The 19,158-nt window shown below is 35.7% G+C and overlaps 1 protein-coding gene across 2 annotated transcripts in view; it reads right to left on the bottom strand.

The window, feature by feature from the left end:
- Window positions 1-19,158, bottom strand: part of RARS2 (arginyl-tRNA synthetase 2, mitochondrial) — a 64,071-nt gene that overhangs the window by 19,655 nt on the left and 25,258 nt on the right. For both annotated transcript variants that reach the window (XM_044245977.1, XM_044245983.1), the window contains 4 exons: window positions 17,041-17,138; window positions 13,486-13,541; window positions 11,143-11,226; window positions 8,260-8,336 (listed from right to left, as the gene is read on the bottom strand). In XM_044245977.1, coding sequence (XP_044101912.1) covers window positions 8,260-8,336; window positions 11,143-11,226; window positions 13,486-13,541; window positions 17,041-17,138 — 315 coding nt within the window. The remainder of the gene's footprint in view (window positions 1-8,259; window positions 8,337-11,142; window positions 11,227-13,485; window positions 13,542-17,040; window positions 17,139-19,158) is intronic.

Below are 19,158 nucleotides of genomic sequence, written 5' to 3'. Positions count from 1 at the left end.
AGATGAATAAATAGTCTCTCCAAAAGTTAAAACTACCTCATTTTTTTTTCCTCTTTAAAGCACCTTGTGCAGAAAGAGTTAATATATAGCAGACCTGAGATTGCTATCCTTAAAATGTCCTGTTCGCAAGGTTAGCCCTTGGCTGGCATCTGGGAACTTGGATTTGGGAAATGTTCCCACCAAGCGGGTCACTGTGCTTAAACTATGAAAACAATACAGTTTATGCTAAACACTTGCTTTGCTTCTGGGAGTTTGGCATTTTAGAACATGCTAAGCAGAGGGTGCGTACACGATCAAACTCCAACAGAAACTTGGGGCACGGAGCACCTGATAAGCTTCCCTGGCAGACAACATTTCATGCATATTGTCGCAGTCTGTTGCAGAAGGACCTGCGTGTATCCTATGTGACTCCACTAGGAAAAGACTCTCAGATGCTTGGACCTGGTTTCCAACAGACTTCACCACATGTGCCTTTCCCTTTACTGATGTTGCTATGCAACCTTTTGCTGTAATAAATCATAGCTGTGAGTACAACTATACGTGGAATCCTGTGAGTCCTCTTAATGAGTTACCAAACTTGGTGGTGGTCTTAGGAGACCAGACACACATATCATAGGAAATTAATTTCCATGTGCTCCCATGAAATAAGTCCAGAATAAGAACAGAAGATGATTTTGGCAAGGTGTGGAAAAACAGTCACTGTAAGACAGTGAACTGCAAACCTCTTGACTTTTGAATGACCTATCTACCTAGTGACACCAGTTCAACAGTTCAGCCTACAGGAACAAAGGCATACATAGGTCTCTATGATTTGTGGTTCAAAATCTCTCTCACCCACCCACCCACCCACCCACCCACCACACACCCATGTTCATACACCATTTAAAAGCAAACATATATAAAATATCCTTATTTTTAGAAATGGCTTTTTTCCTTTTAAATCTAGGACTCTATACTCATAGCCAACATTTAAAAATTGAATATGCATGTGAACTTCTGATAAGAGTATTTTTAGAAAAAAACTTTACCAGAGTCTCTTCCCTTTCTTAAAACTTAAAATAGAAATCATTAAAACAAAATAAACAAAACCAAACCCTTACTTATACTTGAGGAATCTTGGCATTTCAGCAATTTGCAGTTATAAACCAAACATTACTGAAAATCAACTGACACTATCAAGCAGAACAATAAAAGAGCCTTAATTAGCACTTAACAATCTGCCTGTAAATGTACAATATAAAACTGTAATTATTAACATTCCTCACCATTTTAGAAAGAAAATGCATTTTCCTTCACAAGATAAATTTAATACTACATATTTCTGAAATTACAGACAGTCTTAAATTTAGTTACCATAAGCTTTTCAGGCTTAGAATGTATGCATTTAAAAAAAATGTATGTATTTTCAAGATAGCTTCCTTTTGAGGCTAGGTCTAGACACAAAAGGAATAAAAAGGAAATTTCAAATTTGGATATAATAATAAGAATGTGGCTTAGGCAAAATGTTCTTGAGGATGGAAATAATTTTTTAGTTACCAGAATGCAAAAATGAGTTCTATTTCCTTTACAGAATTAACTGTTTAAGACTAAAGGAATATTACCCTTTTCACTATTTCTAGATGCTGTTATTCCCAAAAAGCACATGACATTTTATTTCTAATTTAACTGATTAAGATAACTACAGTCAGCTCTTGAGAAAATCTGTCCATATGTAAAGATATAAGTGCAAAAAATAAAATAGTATATAATATCCTTTAATCTCTTAAATTTGATTTCAGAATACCATTATCAACACAGACAGTTTATTCTTCGGTACAGGGCTCTAACCCTAACCCTGATTATTTTTGTTTAAAACAAAGAATAACTGCTAAGAATGGTTAGCATTAATTAGACTCTAAACAGGTCTAAAGACACTGTTAACTGTGTATTTGTCCTCTACCTTAAAATGCATTTAATTTCTATCTCATTTTTTAGGAAAAAAAAATTCATGATTATAATTAAAACAAGCTCATTGTTAGTTTAATGCTGCTGCTTGATGAGAAATTTCTTATAGAACTGTGTTAAAATAAATATTAAAGAAATTCAAACAAATAATAGTTATAATTTAAAAGATCAATATATCAGTTAATAATAAAATCAAAACTTGCTAGATTTAAAAAAATAACTTGAAGTGATTACCAAGTTTCTCCTTGTATGTCATTAGTATGTCTCCTTAGTATGTCATTACCAGTATATAATTAGCATTTTACTACCTATTCATCTTCTTTCAATATTTGGAATGTCCTATTTTTATTCTTTGTTTGTATTAATATCCATGATATCTTATCCCTTTATTCAAGGGTGATAACGATTAACTTCTTGTGTTTATTAGGTAATAGTAAACAGTATTACACATTTCTCATGCTGAAAAAAAAAGGGTTTTTGCACATTTCAACGAGGTGTGATAATTTCTGAGCTATTAACATGTACTCTGGCCTTGCTCAGTATTCCCATCCTTGTTCTAACACTCTCAGAGGACAAAGGACACTGTACTAACCCTTAGAAGGGTAGGGTTTAGGGATAAAGGCTAGTAGCTTTGGGGAAGATGGTCAAGAGCAATGGTAGAGCAGAAATGCTGCCAGGAAAGAGGAAAGGAGAATTGCCTAGATTGACGAGTGGATGGGGAAACATCCCCAGGGGAAGGAAAAAAAAAAAAAAAGCTGTTGCCCTCTGAGGGAAATGGTTGCAGTACCCCCACACAGGGAAGCTGATCTCTAGTCCTATGGAACTAGGCCACAGCTAGGATCTCCCAGGTGAAGGTGGTCATATAAGCAGAGCTGTGTGTCTCCAGGTCATTAGATAGCCTTGGATACTGGGTATATCAGTCAAGACCACTGTGAACTGAAGACAAGGAAAGGCCTCCATGCCCATCCTGAGATGCACATGAGAGTCTGGGGAACTCTATGATTTGGGAGATGAGAAACACTCAACAAAGACTTAAGCTGACTCTTAAAACCACTGTCAAAGTGTGGCTGGGTTCAAATTTAATTAGGCTTATAATTTAGGAGCTATTTCTTTCAGGCGTTATAATGAGTAAAATATACACCAACGGTAACAGTCCCTTTCTCTGAAGAAAAGTAACATGACCTGACCAATAGAGAACTCTTGAATTCAAGTCTATAAAAGTTTCTAACTGCATAAATAATTCCCTATGTCTAGAATTGATTTAGTCTTGAATTACTTTCTTAAGTTTGAGAAACTTTTTTTTTTTGAGAATCTAAAGCTAGGTAAAATATGGTGTCTTGACGGACAGATACTATTCCACATTTAAAAAGGTGACAGCAAGTAATTATTATCACTCATGAATTTGGGGTTTTGATCTTGCCCTATTTTCTACTCACTTTTTTTTTTTTTTTTGCTACTGATACGGGGGAAACTCAGGGTCAAACCTCTAATATACTGCTACCTAGTAATATGTTAATATGTTATCCTCTGAATTTCTATTTTTTAAAATTAAATGCCCATCACTGTAATTATCTCAAATCATTTTAAAAAGAAAAAGGGTAAAATAATAAATACTGCCAGGGTCATTATGAACTTAAGAGAAAATTTATACTATTGAGTTAATATATCAGGTTACCTTTATGAATGCCAGTGATAGGATACAGTGCTAATGCATACTTACTGGCATAATATTTTCTCTATGAGAGGCTGCTCATATTTCAGAGTCATTTCTATGGTTATCAAAATCCATTATTAATAAGCAACATGCAATGAGTCAAGTCCTAAAAACTTCTGTAGCAAAAAAAAAAAAAAAGACTGGATTATACCTTCTTAAAACAGTGTTAGATGTTACCAAGGTCCATTCAAGTATGTTTCTTTTTTTTTGAGAGAGAGAGAGAGAGAGGCAGAGGGAGAATCTTTTTTTTTCCCCCCAAAGATTTTATTTATTTATTTGACAGGAGAGAAATCACAAGTAGGCAGAGAGGCAGGCAGAGAGAGTGGGAAGCAGACTCCCCGCTAAGCAGAGAGCCTGATGCCAGGCTCGATCTCAGAACCAGGAGATCATGACCTGAGCCGAAAGCAGAGGCTTAACCCACGGAGACACCTAAGTACCCCCAGAGGGAGAATTTTAAGCAAGCGCCTGATATGGAGTTGGAGCTCACAACTCCGAGATTACGATCTGAGCCAAAATCAAGAGTCAGATGCTTAACCAACTCAGCCACTCTGGTGCCCAGAGGTCCATTTAAGTAGTTTAAACCTAGAAGAAACCTAGAGAAATTATTTCGAAAAGCTTCATTAGAACAGGTAAAAAAGTAAATGGTGATATCCAAATACTCAGGATTTGGATTTAACACTTGCTAACTTTTTACCAGAAGAAATTACTTTTTGAAAGTGGAAAGGCTTTTTGATACATGTTCCAAAGCTTTTATGGTTTTTTGACCAATACTGTGAATTCTGAAGAGTAAATATATTACTTACTTAACTTATTAGCTAATTCAGGGAGGATAAACTATTCTAAAACCCCTTTCTCCATTTCATGACAACAAATCTAAATAAAAGGCTTTACATGTTGATCAACATAAGTCCCAAGTCCACACACAATACAGCCAGACATCATGGGGAAAAAATGACTTTAGCACACAGAAAAACTGTAATGAAGCAAAGCAAAAAAATGGAATTCAGGAGAGAAATGATTATAGGTGTTAAATATTTTCATCATAGAAAGGAAATACTAAAATTATTCTGTAATTTCTATATACAAAAACTGAGAAACTGAACCTGGTGGATACTGATCATGGTGCCACTCAAAGGGAGGCAGGCCACAAACTGCCACTGGATGGCCACGGCCAAATTCAAAACAGATACTCCGGAAGGTTGAAACTGTGACAAGTAAACTATCAATTGTGTTCCTGGTACAGCAATTTGAGGATGGGAAAAAGGGAAATGTTATTTAAGTTATTACAACCAATGGAAATGAAGGGCCGCAAAGGCATTCTATAATGCCAGTGGAGGGCCTGGCAATGCAGTGAGTACTTGGGAGCCAGACCACCTGGCTAGAATCCTGGGTCGAGCCCTTGGGTTCTTCATCAGTACACTACGTAATGAAGTCAGGTACTGAGGAATGGTAAGTACTGTATCCTACAATAGTTAGTTCTTCCCTAGAGCTACACAATAGGTTTTATATTATACAACTTAATGATTACAGCTGAAGTTCAGAACTGTGATGCCATCAGCTTTGGTTTTCTTTGTTAACATTCCTTTGGCTATTTGGGATCTTTTCTGGTTCCATACAAATTTTAGGATTATTTGTTCCAGTTCTGTGAAAAAAGTTGATGGTGTTTTGAGAGGGATTCCACTGAATATGTAAATTGCTCTAGGTAAGCACAGACATTATCACAATATTTGTTCTTCCAATCCATGAACATGGAACATTTTTCCATTTCTTTGTGTCTTCCTCAATTTCTTTCATGAGTGTTCTATGATATTCTGAGTACAGATCCTTTGCCTCTTTGGTTAGGTTTATTCCTAGGTATCTAATGGTTTTGGGTGCAAATATAAATGGGATTGACTCCTTAATTTCTCTTTCTTCTGTCTTGTTGTTGGTGTATAGAAATGCACTGATTTCTGCACACTGATTTTATATCCTGCCACTTTACTGAATTCCTGTATGAATTCTAGCAATTTTTAAGTGGAATCTTTTGGGTTTTCCACATAAAATATCACATCAGTGGCAAAGAGTGGGAGTTCAACATCTTTTCCGATTTGGATGCTTTTCTTTCTTTTGATGTCTGACCACTGAGGCTAGGACTTCCAGTACTATGTTGAACAGCTGTGGTGAGAGTGGACATCCCTGCCATGTTCCTGAACTTAGGGGAAAAACTCTCTGTTTTTCCCCATCTAGAATGATATTCATTGTGGGTTTTTCATAAATGGCTTTTATGATATTGAGGCATGTACTCTCTTTCCCTATACTGTGAAGAGTTTAAATAGAAGATAAAGGGACAAAAAGATCCATAAGATCAAATTCACTCAAAATTTAATGACAAAGCATAATCTATGGGGCTGGCAATAAAATATGAGGAAAACATGGTCCTTCCTCTCAAAAAGCTTACAACTAACTACAATTTCACACGGGAAAAACCAGGGATCCAACCATGGTACAGGTTTTCTTTTAGGAACAGGCTAAAATAATTTATTAATATATGCCTCAAGCTCAAAAAAAGAAAAAAAAAAGAAAAAAAATCCTCATTTATGCTACATGTTTTTGTTGAAGGTAATCTGCAATGACAATTATAGTTTTAAAATGAAAACTGGGTCTGCAAAAATTAGTACAAAGATAAAATAACCTGGTGGCTGCCACTTTAGGCTCTGCATTTTTTTTCCATCCTCCAAAGGAAGGAGGAAGAGAGCCAGTTAGCACCTAATGGATTTCTCTTTTATTACAAACAGCAAGGTGGTTGTATTAGACTTGTTCTCTTTTGTTTATAAATGTTGCTTCCCTATGAAGCTTCTAGGCAAAAGAAGACTTAATGAAAGCAATGCCACTGTTCCTCGAGGTTTCAGTTATTCAGAGAAGTGCCTCTGCCCTTGTTCCTTCCTCATGTGCATCCATCAATTAACAACCTCTATATAGAGGTGCAATCTCCCGCTTTTTATGAGTCTCAAAACCCTGGAGATCTGTAGTACACTGAATACAAAGAAAGATACATTTAAGTTTCTACGGAGTGAAAACAGACTTTACTAAAATATTTAAAATACTATGAGCAACAATGACTTACTATTTTCAGGATTAAATAAAACCTCTGAGGTAGGGTGGGAGAAAGAGGAAAATAGGAACTCTCAAATGTACTCTAAATTCTTAAAAATGTTCTCCTAATGACATAAGATCTCTGAGCAAGTATTTGTATCTTCTGTAGCATCAGTGTCTATGTTGGCTCAGAGCTGAAGAACGGTTCATTAAGCTTGTGGTAAAAAAAATACTTGCCATTTCCAAGTTTTGAAAAGTAATACAATAAAAATTCCAGGCACGAAGGTGGCATGCTTTACTTATGAACAACCATAAAGAATTATTAATTTTAAAACTCTTGCTTATCAATAAAACTCAATGGAAAAGAGAAAAAAAATCTTTTTGATTACTTTTCTAAATCAAAACGTAGACTTTTATAGTGCAGTGCAGGCCTGGACTCAGGAGGAAATTATAAACCCTTAAAGGTCTTTAAGCATTACAATGTGATTTTTGTTAAATTTAACTACAAAGCCACAGGAGAAAAATCACTTATCAAAAAGGAAAATGATGGGGGCGCCGGGGTGGCTCAGTGGGTTTTAAGACTCTGCTTTCAGCTCAGGTCATGATCCCAGGGTCCTGCGATCGAGCCCCGCATCGGGTTCTCTGCTTGGCAAGGAGCCTGCTTACCCCACCCCTCTCTGCCTGCCTCTCTGCCTACTTGTGATGTCTGTCAAATAAATAAATAAAATCTTAAAAAAAAAAAAAAAAAAGGAAAATGATGAAGCATTCTTGGTAGCACTGGCTAGAGAAGTAAAGCATTATTTTGCTAAGTGCTCTTCCTCACACACAGGAAGGAGAGCTTTAGTCGATTCCCCGTACAGCACCAACACAGCTAATGTTGTACTGGTGTTTCTTTTGTGAGGCCCAGAAGCAGCAGAGATAACAACTAGGACGATGAAAAGGAAACACATCTCTGGAGATTAATTGTACAGAAAGACCTTTACTAATGAACTTCAGGAAAAACTGAGGACAGAGAATCAAAGTACCCAAGGACTAAATGAGGCAGAAAAGGAAGGAGTTCACACTGGGAAAAAGTCAGGAGGAGCCCAAAGATAGAAATGAAAAAAAGCACACACAAATTCTGAGAAACTTGTGTACCTTCCAACTACAGCAGACCAAGAGGAAAAAGTATATACTCATGTTTTTCAATTCTAAATGAATTATAGTTATTGCCATGAAGGCAGCTACAATTACATAGCAACTGATGAAAAAATTAAAGAAATCTGTGTTGAAGCTATTGTCTTACGTGTTTATTCTAAGACAACTCTATATCTAGAGAAATACTGTCCCAAATCAACTAAAACAGAAATAAAAGACAAACACTTGGATATGAAAAGGAAAAGAACTCCCTAGTAAACTAAAAACATTTTCAATTGTTTCGGTTCCCTGTTTTAAGGAAGGTTTTTTAAAACCTCTGGGATTAAAAATTAATCTGCATAGTACTCTGAAAAAAATAAGACACTTTCCACTATTCTTTCTTGCCAACTTACTTCAAAGAGATGCTGTAAAGGATTGGACTGAAGTTTTTCTTCATAGCCAAACAGCTGGAAGCCAGTTCCCAGAAGACCTACCACAATAATCCGTAAATGAAAACATTATAAAATGGCACAGTAGAGAACAGACATGGCAGGGAACAGGTTCAGTTGTATCAAAAGATCAAATTCTCATAATTCTATGTCCTGAGAGCGCTGCAAACATAGGCTATCATCTTCAGCTACCCCATAAACTCGTGTAAGTTAAATTCAATGTACCGAACCACAAATTCACTATATTGAACAGATCACTGCAATTAACTTCACAGACACCAACAGATTATGAACTCATAAAAGGTAGGGTCTAGGACTAACTTGTCTTTGTACTAACAGTGCCTAACACTTCCCTAGCAGACATAATAAAACAGCTCTCCTAGGGAAGGACATCATGATTCTAAAAACTGGATGTTTAAAATTTCTGAAAACAAGTTGATAGGAAGTGATTTCAGAACTTTCTTACTAAACTTGAAGGTGTCAAAATAAAACAAAGGTAGAAATTGGCTTGGTGTTCTAATATTAGTTCTTAAACCAATGACTGAAGGAAAATAATAAAAGATAAAACTCAAAACATACCTGATTTACCTCTCCCATTCAAGGTGGCCAATCAACAAAATTCTTTTTTATCTGGCCATGTATTTGTCTCTTATTTGTCAATGGTTTGTTTTTTTTTTTTTTTTTGGGGGGGTCTCTGATGGTAAGTTCAGCATTCTGGGTTAGTGTTAATTTGAACCTCAATTTTTTTAAAAAATAATAATTGAGGTAACAGACAATGAGTACTTATATTCTTAAGATATTCTTGCTAAAAGATGACCACGATTTCAGTTTGAAAGGATATATGCAGCCTGGGGTCAAGAGCAATAAAAGGTTGTTCAATTATTTTAAAAACCAATCTATTTCTACAACTCTATGGAAGAAAAATGTACTAGCCCTATTCAATTTAAGCAGAAACAAATGTGATTATGATTCAGGGTCTTGGGAGCAGAATGTGGAAAGATGCCCAGAGTATCTAAAAAATGGAAATAGGAAAAGTAAAGGCCAATCTCCATTTAACATTCAACCTAATATATTTTCAAAAACTAATTTTGTGCTTAGAAACTATCTGCCAACTTTCAATATGAGATAGCTGAAACAGCCCAAATTAAAACTCTTTAACAATGATGGTTATAATGGAAATGGTGACAGATCATTAACCATAGCAGTCCTTTAGAGAAACACTGCAATAATAAAATCCTGAAGCTAAAATTAAAGAATACTAAAATCACCATATTTGCTAATGCCTGTGAAATGCATAAATCGGTTAAATTAATGTAAAGTGGATACCATCTATTAAATCTGACTGTTGAGCCTCGAGCCTAAACCTCTGACTACCAGCTGTTGTGAACTGCAGGTGGGTCTTTAAAATGCAGGGCATGTTTTCTGATTCCCCCACAATGAATACTAATGGCACTGATAACTGGTTTAAGTTCTACCCTTTTTAGAGTCTAAAAGAGATTTTTATTAACTGAAATGAAAGAGAAGATCATGATAAATCTGTCTTTTGGAAACTTTGATTTCATTTCACTAGATAAGATAGAACATAACAGTATCAGTGAACTTTAGAACTGGCAGTGCATGCCGCACTTTATAGAAGCTTTAAAATATTATCTAGCCTTTCTTTTGGATTAGTACTATAAAATACTTCCCACAACAGATGCATTGATCACTCTTAGTTCTTCTTATGTTCCATGCACTACGGACAAACAAATAATGAAGACACAGTCCATGCCTTCAAGGAATATATCAGCTAGCAGGGGAGAGAAGCATACAAATTAAGAACAGACTACATACAAGCATATCTGAGTACAGCTGGCTACTAGGAACGTCGTGATGTGAGATGGAGGCAAGGGTCTATCTGTGTGACACAAGGGCTGGATCTTAAAACACACACAGTAGTTGCCAAAGGTTTTTAAAAGCTTGCATTTCACATGCAACTACCAGTACTTTACTACCTTAGCAACTTCATTTTATCTTGCCCTTCCTTGATTACTGGTATATTATGAGCAAGGAATGGTTCTGAGTAAAGTCACGACATTACAGATAATTTACAGCATTTAGCTGTTTGGGTCTTACTCCTTCCTGACCTCCTGCCACTGTACAATTTAAGAAGGAGCCGGGGCGCCTGGGTGGCTCAGTGGATTAAGCCGCTGCCTTCGGCTCTGGTCATGATCTCGGTGTCCTGGGATTGAGCCCCGCATCGGGCTCTTTGCTTGGCGGGAGCCTGCTTCTCTCTCTCTCTCTCTGCCTGACTCTTTGCCTACTTGTGATCCCTCTCTCTGTCAAATAAATAAATAAAATCTTAGAAAAAAAAAAAAAAAAGAAGGAGCCAAAGTATTCCACTTTCTTTTTCCTCTATGCCACTGGCTCAGTGTCTAACAGATAACCCTCCATGTATGATGGCCCAGGGAGGCTGGACTTCTTCACTTGTTCTAAAAATGGCAGGGCTGTAGTTGAGAAGGGTATATATAGCTAGACTTACTGCTTTCCTGGTACATTCACTTTTGCATTTGACAAATGTAAGCTACTTTTCTTTATTAAAACCACAAAAGCCTGTATTTTTCAGGTATTTCTCTGAATGTGTGAAATTTCCTCTCTCAAACTTATCTGTGTAGTGAGAATTACTCTAACAAATAGAAAACAAGCTTTATGCAAAAGAGCCATGAAAAAAAAAAAAAGGTAGGAGGCACTATTTTATCTACTTTATCCACTGGATTCTGCCTATACTCTGTCAGGATCAAGTAACATAATATTAAAAGAAATTAAACTTAACAGTGAAATGAAAGATCAAATCTCAGACTTACTTACCAAACTGCATGCCCCAATCCCCAAGGTAATTTATTCTGGTTACTTGATGTCCTAATGCTTCTTCGAGATTTGCTATAAAATTTCCTAGTAATCAACAAAATACAGTTTCTCATTCTTGTTATCCATTTTGGCATAAGAACCATGTGCTTCTCTATTATCAAAGCATAACACAGAAAATTTTTTTTGACAAAATTTGCCAACTCAATTTTTTTTTACTAAAATATTCATTATGGCGTTTTCATCTACATTAGGAAAGGGAGTAGAGAATTATTTTGGGGGCAGTTAGTTATTCCAAAGAATCTCACAATTTTCTCAAGAACAGTATTTTCAGCAACATCCATGGGAGTTGGGAATACAAGTTAGAATAACAATTTCAAAGACAGAAAAGAACAGAATCTCAGTAATTAACAAGAAATAATTTGGCTAAGCCTTAAAGAGCCTGAGCCATACTGTGTCTTTTCTTGATAGCCCACTCTTCCTTCTTTGAATCACTTAAGTCTATTTCCTCATGCCTGCTCCTAAGAGTACCAGGGAGTTCGAGAACTTCATCTTCTTATACTGCTGACACTGGTTTGACATTCAGCATCCACTCCACTCTCCTACTGTGCCCTTATGTTAGGGCATTCAGATACACTGTGCATGAGACTTAGAAGGCAGAAATGAAGTGAAAGGGGAGCTACTTCTATTTTTTCCTGATAAGCTAGCTGTGGAGTGTGGAGGCTTTTTTTTTTTTTTTTTTTTTTTGGTGGCGTCACTAATAGCACAGTATCCTGTCATATGACTTTCACGGGAACTGAAAGGGTATGGGGCTGCCTCTTTTGCTAATATGAATTCTAGAAGGCCTGACAGGTCTAATGGCAGCTTCCTGTGACTGTGGTAGCATGGTTGCCACTGGAAGGGACTGCAGAAAAGGCAGAAGCTCCCTTCATGGCCAAGCTCTATGGTATGATTTTGGGAGTCATTTAGGTTACTTAATCCAAAACTTCTTCAGCACTTCCAACAACTTTGCAAACTATTCAGCATCCTGTAATAAATCCTTGCCTGCTTTTCCAACAGTGGATATAGTTTTCTCCAAATAATCCTTCACCAATATGCATATCTGACTTAAATTACAACAGCTACTTTTCCAGCTTCCCTACTTTTAGACTTTCCCAGTCTAAATACGTAGTTCCAACAGCAATCTTCTTTAGCTGCTACTCAATACTATATTCCTATTTTTAATTAGTTTTTAAATTAGCAACTTATTATCCTGCAAACCAACCAAATAACACAAACCTAGGCTTTTGGAATGATTTTGGAAAATTTACTTTTGGTATATGAGTTTCCATAGACCACAGTTAACAGGTGTAACAAATATGACTGTTGTGAAATTAACTGAATTAATACATGAAAACTTCAGACATGGTAAATGAATTCCCAGTATTATCTCTTCTTGGTCCAAAATTTTCCTTAACAACTTTCAAACAACTTTACTATGCTCTGTCCATCATTTACTTTCGGCCTGAGTAGATAGCTTTTCATATATAGTATGTTTTTTATATTCTTTTTAAAATCAAGTCCTGTCATTTTCTCTCTTAAAATGCCCCACAAGATCTTTCCAACAATGACAGGTGACTCCAGCTCATTAATGATCTATGCCACAAAGTAAGTATTCAAATGACAGGTTAAATGGCTCTCCCTCAAGTATGTAATATATTTGCATACCAGAAGATACACTAGATGAGAAACTTCACAGTCTCTTTCAATTCTAACTGCAATTTCAAACTGGGCTACTGCATCACATCATGTTTAAATAAATGAAAATCTTAGTATATACACCTACACTGAAGCATTACAACTATGAAGTACAATAGCAATCTTTCTTAGAACAGTCTTATTTCAATTTCCACTCTTGAATGCTCCAGTTAGTACTCAAATGATTGAGACTGAGCTTCTTTTTTAATGGAGATATAATTAATATATAACACTATTTCTTTTTTTAAAACAAAGTCTATGAACCAAAAAACTGGGGGGATTATTATCATCCCCATGTAACTATTTTCATTTTGCATCTTTCTTCTTTATATGATCTTCTTTATATGCATACATATTTTTAAAAAGTTAAAAATATTAACAAATCTAACAGTTAAAATCAGTTTGAGTTAACCTTTTGGTTTTGAAACAATTTTTTTTTTTTACTTCTAAACCAATTTTTCCCATTTTATGTAATATTTAATTAGCATCAAGCTCATATAAATTTGAACTTTGTTTTTTGTCTTACTGTTATTTAAGCATTAAACCATTAGAATGCATTATAAAATACTGCCCCAAAGTCGTGTTTCGTATGAAACTAATGACACTTACCTATGATGGTAGAACGCAAATGTCCAACATGAAATTTTTTGGCAACGTTGGGTGAACTGCAAATAATTCCAAAAGTTATATTTCTGTTCTAAGAACAAGAGTTCTAAAATCAACTAGGTCATGCCTCCACAGTTTAATACAATTGGGGATTAAGGCCTTTGGTAATTTAGGGCAAAGATAAGTGAAAAATTAGAAATTTAGAGCAATGATAAATTAGAACTCAGAAAGAATCATCCTTAGTGAAATTGATCCTGTCACTCATGAGGTAGTACCATACACAGAGAATGGCACACTTAGGAAGCAGATACATTTAAGGACTGATAAAAAGGATGAAGAAATTCAGAGATATTTTTCTGACACAAAAACAATGCAGATTATTAGGAATTAAACTTTGTATACTAGATGTAAACCCTTTATCCTCTAAAAAATTACTGACCCCAAAGAAATTTTGTTTACATTGGGTATTATCTATCAAAAGTTGTACTCGATAATTTGACAACAGCAAATATTTCTAGAGCACTCACTACCTGACAGGCACAGTTTCACACACTTTACATACATTAACCCATTTAATACTCATAAGAGTTGTGAGCTAAGGTGCCCTCATCTCTTACTTTACAGATGAGGGGACTAAAGCAACATGGAAAAAGGATAATGAAGCAAATGTGGCAATATCCTGACAACTCTTGAATCTGGGTGAAAGGGTATGGGACTTAATTATACTGTTGTGTTCTGTATATGTCTGAAAATTTCACACAGGTTTCTCAATATTAGAAAATAAGAAGTTAACTTGAACACAGCTGGATAAAAGTGGTAAAATGAGAACTTAATTTTGATCTATTTCTAAAGATTTATATAAAGGATATAATTTAAATACTTGATGCTATATTAATATGTGCACAATTATGAAAATATGACACTACAAGAATGCTCATTTAATCATTATTGAGGAAGTAAGCAAATGTCCTTCTATAGGTTAAAAAACAAGGAATCTTCCACTTCCCACCAAGACAGAATAATAAGGATGGGATTTACCCTTCTGCCTTAAACAACCAGAAAACCAGAAAAATATATGAAACACTAGTTTTATAAACTGGATGGTGAAGGACTGTGATCCCTGACAGAATGAGAACAAACAAGTTTACCCCTAGCAAATTAAATAGCAAATCTGTGAGCTACAGCAGAGAAATCTACAGCATGGAATGTATTAGAAAAGAAGAAAGGTTTCAAACTAGTAAGTAACCTAAGGTTCTCCTTTAAGAAACTAGAAAAGGAGGACCAAAGTAAGCAGAATAAAGTCGATTTTATTTTTTAATTTAAATTATTCATGGTAACAGATGTTTTTATTTAAATTCAATCAGCCAACATATAGTACATCATTAGTCTCAGATGTAGTGTTCAACAATTTATGAGCTGTGTGTAACACCCAGTGCTCATTATTTCACATACCCTCTTTAATGCCCATCACCCAATTACCCCATCCTCTCCATCTACCTCCCCTCCAGCAACCCTCAGTTTGTTCCCTAGTTAAGAGTCCCTTATGGTTTTTCTCTCTCTGTTAACTTCCTGTTCATGTTCAGTTTTCTCCTCTCTTCCCCTATGATCCTCTGTGCTGTTGCCTACAAAGTTGTTTTTTATAAAATGACAATAAAATACTATGAAATAAAAATAGTAAGGCAGCTGAGAGACACTGGGGAGAGAGAGAGATGCCAGGCCAGCCTTCAGGTAAGCTGCCAGACAAGTAAATGAGTCACCTGGATTTCTAGCCCCAGTACAGTTTCCACATGACCAGAACTACAAATGACAACATGCAAGTCAAAGAACCACTGCACTAAGCCATCCATGATTTCAAGATCTACAGGGTCATGAACATTAAAACAGTTGTCTCAAGACACTAGTCATGAGTCGATACACTTTTCCTTAAAGAATCAGATAGTAATATTTTAGGCTTGTGGGCCATCAGATCTCTATCTCAACTGTTCCATTCAATTCTACTCAACTGCCACTGTATTATGAAAGCAGCCACTGTAGTCAACATGTAAATGAAAGTGCAAGCTTATGTTCCAATAAAACTTTAATTACAAAAACATATGGCAGGTTGGATTTTGCCCATGGGCTGAAATTTGCCAATTCCTGTATTAAATGTTAGAGTAGCTTGTTACACAACTTTCATTGAGGGAAAAGAGCAGGCAACTTTCTTTGAGGGATGGCCTTCATGCAATTCTTCTCTGGTGGGAAGATGACCTCATGAAGTCCCTCTCCTCTCTGTGATACAACTAATGTTTAAACTCAACTTAAAATATGATTGGGGTGTAATGGTAGTATAAGATTTATCCATACTATTTGTTTACTCAGTAGGAGCATGAGTTTACTCACCATCAGTCCTTACCATAAACAAGTTTACTGAATCTCAGAGAGTCTGTCTTTTTTGAGAGTGGCAGAGACAGTACAAGTGTAGAATATATAAAACCTTCTCTTGCCTCTGGTTATCTGGGTGCTGACCATAACTAAGTTTGTTACCACAATAAGTCATAATAAAGAATTAGGAAATCTGGGGGCGCCTGGGTGGCTCAATGGGTTAAAGCCTCTGCCTTCAGCTCAGGTCATGATCCCAGGGTCCTGGGATCGAGCCCCACATCGGGCTCTCTGCTCAGTGGGGAGCCTGCTTCCTCCTCTCTCTCTCTGCCTGCCTCTCTGCCTACTTGTGATCTCTGTCTGTCAAATAAATAAATAAAATCTTAAAAAAAAAAAAAGAATTAGGAAATCTGAAATAATTCCCTCATCATTTTTTAAAAAAATTCTCCACAGGAATATATAGTTAAGAAAATAAAAGGGTACAGCAAGTTCTAACTTTCCAAGTGGGAAAACAGTTCATCAAGACTCGTTCACTTTTAGGAAGGCAAATACAATTACAATACAGTATCTCTGATCTTTTCCATGAGCTGTCAACCGGTCAGCTATACTCTGAAAGTGCTCCCTTTCTGTTTTGGTTGCCTAAAAACAGCTCAAAAATTAGATAGATATACTGACAGTGCAACAGAAAGTAATGAGAATTATTTAGAGGCATATTAAAACTTAAAGCTAGTTTTCTGTAATTTAAAAAAATGTTTATATTACAAATACCACAAGGCTTTGTTCTCTGGTAATCACATTACTTTAAAATTCTTAATATGGTAGTAACCATTACCTCAGCTTTAAGAGTCTACGAAGATGGAATAAGTATTTCTTCTAAAAAAAAAAGTTAACTATTAAATACTTAATTAAAAAAAACCATAATCACCAGACTTTTTTTTACTGGAGTCTTTTTTTTTATTATTCGTGGTACAGTGATCAGTTCACTGTAATAATATAATATGTAATATATAATATATATAATAATATGTAATATATATATATATAATATGTAATAATATAATATGTAATAATATAATAATATAATCTCACTGGTTTTCTGTTTTTCCATGTGTTATGTCCTGAGGCCCCAGATGATAATGGTAAAACACTTACCTGCCCAGCTACCTTGACTAACCAACAAACACATGAGTAGGCACTCACCTGAATTCGACCACGATCTTCTTCTGGGGAAGACCAGAGAAAAGCTCGCTTTTTAATCCATATTTTGAGCCATCACTGATGACTTGTTGTAGTACTGTCTGAAAAGTAAAACGCATGGAATTTACTAACAGAAAAAAAAATTGCGATTTTCTTAATTACTTCATTTGCTCATTCTAATTTACAGAACTCTGAATTTCACAGCACTGTCAGCACCACCATGTTCCATTGCTAATGCTAGTCAAAACAGTAATAACCAGAACTAACATCTATGGAGGCTCTTTGCCCTTTTTATACATCACATATATTCATTCTTACAGGAACCAATGATATAGATATTATACAAATAAAGAAACTAAAGTTTAGGGAGGTTAAATAACTGTTGAAAGTCCCACAGAAAATAGTAACCCAAAACCAGAAGGAGCATCTAATACTTAATGAATGCATACTATATGCTGGGCTCTTCTGAGCATTTCCTATGTATTAACTCATTTATTCCTCACAACAACCCTAGGAGATAAGTATTATTTTTTATGAATGAGAAAAGAGAAGCACAGAGAAGTTAAATAACTTTCTCACCATCATACTCTATTAGGCTACATGGCAAAACCTTTTTCACACCATAGCTAATGTGTTAACTACTGCATGCCATTGCTACTTTTGTATTACTAAGGATGACAAGAAATGGTAGAAAACAAATACAAAATTGTAATTCAAATGCCTACTGGCTACATAAACAAAAAACAAGGAAAACTAACAGAAACAACGGAAACATATTCCAGTTTCATTTCTAGAAATGTACATAGGTTATATGGCTCAAAAAATTCATACTTTGTTTTTTGCTAATGGTGTGATGCGTTTATTTATAAATGTATTTATTTTTTAGTTTAGGGATTTGAATTTACTGTAATGGGCTATTTACTCTTACATTGGTTTTGCTTCACAAACTGGATTCTGAGTCCTAAATATGTAATTTATGATGTGAAGAATTTTACTATCTTAAGAGTTTATTAAGATGCTCACTTAATGGAAAAGGCAGACAAAGCAGCAGAAGGTAGCAAAGCAATACTTTTAAGCATACAAAGTGCTAGGTTAAAGACCAGATGCATTTATGTTATCTTTAAGCCTCACAATCTTAAAAATGGACATTTCCCATTTAATAGATGCAAAAACTAAGGTTCAGAAACAGTATATAGTTGTACAAGGACAGAAGAAATAATATTCCTTTCACTCACACTATATAGTAGGACACAGAGAGAAAGGATTAACATATAGAGACATTAAAGAAAACAGTGCCTGTCATACCTCAGGGGACCATTAAATGTTAATTATTTACTCCAAGACAATAGCTGACAAGGCTGCAAATAGGGAGGTAAATATTAGTGAGGAGGAATTCAGAGTCAGATTATTCTAAAGTTAACATTCTACCCATCCATGTCACTTTCCATCCCTTTATATGTAATGGATGGTAGACTCCACAAAAGGCAATCACAGGAAGGTAAGCTCTCCCTGTACAAATGACCCTTAATTCATTGATAATTCTCTAGCACAAACAAAAAAAGCAAGTTTAATGAAGGACTATCTTACATGCCCCACTTCTAAACCTTCCATTGACAATCTGATCCCTCTGCTACCTAGAGCTTCCTTTTCTACTATTCACTCTAAGGGCTCTCAAAATCAGAATTAGAAATGCCATACCTGGGGCCCCTGGGTGGCTCAGTCAGTTAAGTGTCTGCCTTCGAGTCAGGTCATGATATCAGGGTTTTGGGATAGAGCCGCACATCGGGCTCGTGCTAGGCGGGGAGACTGCTTCCCCCTCTCCTCTCCCTTTGACCCTCCTCCCTCATTGTGCTTTTTCTCTCTTAAATGAATAAATAAAATCTTTAAAAAAAATGCCACACCTAACTGAATACTTAAATTGTTTAATGCAGTACTACTTTTATGAGTACATTTTATGTAAAATTTAAAAAATTAACCAAATAAGGCAAAAGTCTAGAGTCCCTTTTGATCATCCACCCTAACCTGCCCTCCCCAGGGCGACTACTTTTCAAACCTCAGCTTAGCTGATGACTACTCTTCTCCTTGCAACCACCAATCCTCCTTGGTTTTAAGGGTATTAAG

This window comes from Neovison vison, chromosome 1 (assembly GCF_020171115.1).
Source record: "Neovison vison isolate M4711 chromosome 1, ASM_NN_V1, whole genome shotgun sequence".
Classification (NCBI taxonomy): Eukaryota; Metazoa; Chordata; class Mammalia; order Carnivora; family Mustelidae; genus Neogale; species Neogale vison.
This window is presented reverse-complemented; position numbering and strand designations above follow the sequence as displayed.